Genomic DNA, 5,755 nt, shown 5'->3' on the forward strand with positions numbered 1-5,755 from the left:
GTTTACAGGGTGTGATGTAAAAGAGTAACCTGCAAGCCTCCAGCCACATCCAGTCTTTGGTTGTGTGGTTAGCGTCAGCGTTGGTTTGAAAACATTAAGCGGGTGGGTAGATTTTGTAAAAGTGGTAGAAGATGCAGTCTTTTCTTTTTCAAACATCGAACTCCAAAGCTTATATATACTGGACAAATAAAAATGAATTTACGATAACTTACTGTCCCCTAAAAAAAGGAGCCTAAACATGCTCAATGTTTAGTGTTTAATGTTTAATGTGTTAGTTAGAAAATATAGCACAAATTAAATCCTTCAATAATACACAAAAATATCCTATCGCCTGCTATTATTCTATATCATTATCAGTATATTTCTGGTGTATATACGCATAGATTGAATTTGGATTACTGTTACAGTGATATATGGGTTGTTGACTGGATTCATCCTAACATTAGGGATTTCTTCTTTCTTGTTTTGCATTATTATTCATGTTGTTGTTTGCCATTTCTACTGTACTGTTAAGAAACCAGGTATTTCCCTGCACCCTCTATAACATCTACTGTGTATGCGACCAATAAACTTTGTTTTTATTTCGATTTGATTTCCTTGTCATAGTTTAGCATTTACTGTGATGATTTACAAAAAAAAGTATAATAGTCACCATCATGATAAAACATGACAATTTGTTATACACGGAAAAAAAGAGAAATCGTGGACGACTCACCAAATCAATAAATCATCCTAGTCCAATGTTGGTCCCGGGAGATTTTTTTTGTTGGCGGATTAAATTAGGCACTTCCATCTCCATCTCCCACCTGATCGCAGCCATATAAATCCCAACAGCTGATCAACAGACTTCAGAAAGCCCAAGACCTTCACAGAGTGCAGGACAGAGAAAGAGAGAAAGGGGAGAGCTAATGAGCTAATGCTGAGCTAATGCTGAGACAAAGCGTTTTCATCTATGTGGCTTTTTTGTGATTATTTATACAATGAGTGGCAAATATTAACGTGGGGGCTGTGATATACTCTCTGAAGTTCAAAACGAGCCAAATCCTGGAAGCAGTTACCAGCCTAGTTTCTACGGTCAAACTGTAAAAAGACTGGGGACAGCTGCACGAGGAAGGAAGAAAGAGAGAAGAGCGAAAGAACGGATCTCTTGCTGCGGGTGTGCTGTCCAGTGCTGAAGCCTGCCTGCCTGCCTATACAGGCGCGCAGCACTGAAAGGGAGCTATCCAGTGCTGAAGTTGCATTTCTGACCAGCGGAACAAGGCGCTGCAGCACGAAAATCAGCAGCTCAACAAGGAGTAGCAGCGTGAGGATTCGGAAGGGGTCTCACTCAGGCTTTTCCCCCTGTGCTGGCATCTGATCACACACAAATCGACGAACCGAAGAAGCGATTCCGCCCGTCTATACAGCCCCTTTTCCTCAGCCCTGCATGAGGAGTGATAGACTTAACCACCGGACGAGTGTTATTTTGTTCAAAGTGGAAAAATGCCAAGATCTTTTCTGGTCAAAAAGGTTAAGCTCGATGATTTCTCATCTGCTGATCTGGAGAACCATTATGGTAGAGTGAGGTCCGACCTCAGCCTCCGCTTTCATGAAAAAGGTAAACCTGTTATTTATTACCTGTTACTTTAAGTTAATAGGCTACACTGTCTTTTATCTGCGTAGACAATGTTTTATCATATTTTGTTTGGTCTTATATGTGTATAGCCTATTAAGCGTTGACTGTAGCCTGTGTGCGTGCAGATAGCTTGTTGCACATCGAGCTTCGCTGACCCGCGGTCACATTGTATCCAACACAGTCACATGTTGTATTTTTGTCGACTCTGCACATTTTCCGAGGCAGTGATATTTCAAGTGCTCTACAGCGGAGCACACAAGGTTAAAACCCAATTGAGCTGCATCAACCCACAAGTGTACAACATTTGGAAGAGACTGTAGATTAGAATACTGAGTTATAATGTATCCCTTTTGGATAATTAGTACAAGCCCACTACCATAGCCACACACGGAGACAGGCATACAAAAGGGAGGGAGAGAGAGTGTGTAGGTCTTTTAAACGAACGATCATGTTCTAAGACATTATCTAGCTCTTTAAAACATTCAGTGAGCGTACTCGCATACTTGAATAACCAGACTATATTTTGTCCAGAAGTACATTTTATAGATTATTCATGCGTGTTCCTATCTCTTGGTCATGGAGTAACCTATAGCCCTGGATGTAAGTGCAGGCTATGTATACGTTCAGTGGTGCACATCGACCTATATTCTGAGATCTTTGTCAGAACGGCAAAATGCAATAATAGGCTTACTGAAGTGATATTATTCCCCTCCCGCCTTTGTCGTTAAATGGGTTAGCACACTAATTGAAATAGAGACATATTGATTTTTTTGGGGTGGAGTGATGTAGAAAAAGACCTTCAAAAGAAGTCAACGTCTTTCAACCCACCTCTGTTGGAACTGTAAATTACTGAAATAATAGGCTGCAGAGCTAACGCGCTGTGAGTCAGAAATTAAGCCCTACAACTTGGCAGAATGGCACTGTTGCATCAATTAACATGAATAAAGCGCCCAGAATCCACCCAATGTGTAATCAGTAGGCCTCATCAGACAAATAATTAAATCCGTTTTTTTGTTCTTTTCAATGCTATAGGGTACATCAGTGACTACATGACCCCGTCTGTCTATGACGGTGAAAGTGACAATGGCATTAAAGTCCCCTCTCCCAGCCCCATCTACGATGGCATCCACAGCGACGGCATCCACAGCGACTACGGAGCACCGGACTCGGACCAGCCTGACAGTCCCCAGTCCGAGATCTCCTCCGGTTACATCAACGGAGACACCGCAGTGAGCGAGGGCTACACCGTAGACGCCTTCTTCATCACTGACGGAAGGTCAAGGAGAAAAGCCATCAGCAGCCCCAGGACCATACAGCGTCACACGTGCAACGAGTGCGGAAAAACGTATGCCACGTCCTCCAACTTGAGCCGGCACAAGCAGACCCACCGTAGCCTAGAGAGCAAGATGGCCAAGAAGTGCCCCACCTGTGGGAAGGTGTACGTGTCCATGCCTGCCATGGCCATGCATCTGCTCACCCACGACCTCAAGCACAAGTGTGACATATGTAGCAAGGCCTTCAGTAGACCTTGGCTGCTGCAGGGACACATGCGGTCACACACTGGCGAGAAGCCCTTTGGATGCGCACACTGCGGAAAGGCGTTTGCCGACCGCTCCAACCTCCGCGCTCACATGCAGACGCACTCTGCTTTCAAGCACTACAAGTGCAAAAGATGTGACAAGACCTTTGCTTTAAAATCCTACCTGAACAAGCATTATGAGTCCGCCTGCTTTAAGGGAGAGTTCTCACCTATAAGCTCCATTGACGACTGACTTGTATAGTATCCATGAACACATGATGAAACTTCTTCCAACGGCATCCCTATACTATTCCCTAGACAACCTGTTCCATGGTGACAGCACAGGTTTTATCCACTACTGCAGCAAACAGCATCACTAAGGAAATGTTGGATTACGCATGTAGCTTGCCCAAACTTTTTTTCATGGGCTATCCACCCTTGATCGTTATAACAACAACAACAACTTATTCAACTATTATGAGTCGAAATTTAATGTGTTTGCCAAACTCGCAGAACATTGAAAATGTCTTAATTTAAAAGGTCAAACCTTTTTTAAGTATTGGGCAATATTGTATTGCTGCCAATGGCCACAAAAGTGTTCAGTAGTGAGGTAAACCTATTTATGAATTCACGTATTTCTCTATTTACCTATTACTTTATTTATTTCTCTATTTACCTATTACTTTATTTATTTTTTACTTACATTTTGTGTTAGAATCTTCATTTGCACTTTAATTTAGTATTGTTTTGCAAGCCTTCGTCATGAATATGCCAAAGCATTTGCCACTTTCTAAATATCCTCTTATTTTTGTTCGCCACTTTATAAACATATTGCATGCAAAAAACGATGATAATGAAATCTATGCCAATTTTATGAAGTTTAGGATTTTCGCCAAAATCTAGATGTAATCTGTCGGTAATATTTCTCGGGAGTCTCACCATAAAGAACTATAGAGCAATAATGCATGGTATTTGTAAAACATAAATGAGTAATAACTATGACATTTTCAACACACATCATCCTTTTATCCAGTCCTCTAGTAGTCATACAAACATGGAATAGGCCTATCAGGGAAACGCCAGTGAGTGTAGTATTGAATGGATAAGCCCATGGGGTGGGATAGGGAGAGGTCCTTTTGTAAATGGTTATGCACTGCCTGCCTCGTATTTATCTTAGTCTTAGAACGTAGACTTCTGGTGCTGATCTAAAAATAGTTCCAAGCAATCCAGAACATCTCACCACCAAGTCTGTGGAACGAACGCCAGAGGCCCAAACGACGGCGGCGCTACCCCATATCACATCTCTCACAGGTGGACAAGTAAGTTTAGGGGTCACTGACAAGATAACTTTCACTGCATCAGGGCTCAGAATGATCAACACAATAAGATGACCGTACTCTAGCCACGATAAAGTCCATTCATCTTACTAAAGCACTTCCTTATACTATGAACAATTCAACTTTTTAAAGATAGTAGCACAACAAGTAGATTCAGGTAGAAAGGCCTTGTATTAGCTACAGGCTAACCTCTGTTTTTGTACTACGCCGATCAAAGGGAAATAACTGTTTATTGCAAGACGCCTTGTACATAACCCTTTGGTGAGTATGATATTTCTACAATCTGTAAAGAATCAAATGAATCTTATTTCTGGACTTCTTTTCCCTGGGATTTTTCTGCCCAGTATTTGAACGATGTAAAGCACAATGGCACCGGGCATTTTGTCTCACTTCATAATAAAGAATGAATAAAGATCTAACACGATGTGGTTCATGTTTGTCTAAACCATTTAGAGAAATCAGATACGTAGAAAATATAGTTATATATGATGTTTAGGCTAAGTTGTTCATCCCCTGAAGTGTTTGTCTGTGTTGTGCACTAATTCAGTGTTGGATTGTGTGCAAGGTTTCAGACACTGAAATGGCAGCGGATCCCGTCAGGAGCATGTGCTGTAATGCAACAGCATGTTTCTGCTATAACAAGCACTGTTAAAAGCTCTTGTTGACACTGTGAGGCTGATTTAAGTGACGCAAAACGTTCATCTGTTGATCAAAGAGGCTGCTTCATACACCTCGTTGCACACCACGTGATTTAGGGGGAATAGTTTGAGGTCATCACATCTTCTACTGTTTATTCCAAACAATACGTGATCATGTAATGATATCTCTTGAATTATTTATTTGATGTCTCTTTTCGTAAATGTTTGTCCGAAATATGGGCTTTGCAATTGGGTCAATGTGACTTCAAAAGAAATCTCTGCATGTATAACATCTCTCCACAAATTCACATGTTATCCCGTTCCAAAAAATCTACAGTAGCCCAAATGAAATGTAAAAGAAATTGTCTAGGCCTAATCAAACGAATTCCGCATCCGTTTTCCATTTTACTCAACAGAATTTGAGCACTTTGAAATGGGGTGGAAGCAACGTTGATCAACCAGTGTGTGCCTAGTGGGCCGGAGGTATCATGCGGAGGTCAAGAGCTCTTTATTTACTAATGGAATAGCCCTTAAAGTTTAATTGTTTGCTTTCGAGGCCTGCAGCAGGTTCGTTTTGGTGATGTCAGCGGTATGACTTTAACCTTGAGCAGACATGCTGCTCGGTAACTGGGGAAGAATAAGCCTG

At 41.6% G+C, this 5,755-nt stretch overlaps 1 protein-coding gene across 1 annotated transcript; it reads left to right on the top strand.

The window, feature by feature from the left end:
- Nucleotides 1-893: 893 nt before the first annotated feature.
- LOC139392007 (transcriptional repressor scratch 1-like) lies at nucleotides 894-4,849 on the top strand. Its single transcript, XM_071139644.1, has 2 exons — nucleotides 894-1,597; nucleotides 2,648-4,849. The coding sequence occupies exons 1-2, from the start codon at nucleotides 1,483-1,485 to the stop codon at nucleotides 3,385-3,387; spliced, it is 855 nt and encodes a 284-aa protein (XP_070995745.1). The 5' UTR covers nucleotides 894-1,482; the 3' UTR covers nucleotides 3,388-4,849.
- The last annotated feature ends 906 nt before the right edge of the window (nucleotides 4,850-5,755 follow it).

This window comes from Oncorhynchus clarkii, chromosome 32 (assembly GCF_045791955.1).
Source record: "Oncorhynchus clarkii lewisi isolate Uvic-CL-2024 chromosome 32, UVic_Ocla_1.0, whole genome shotgun sequence".
Lineage (NCBI taxonomy): Eukaryota > Metazoa > Chordata > Actinopteri > Salmoniformes > Salmonidae > Oncorhynchus > Oncorhynchus clarkii.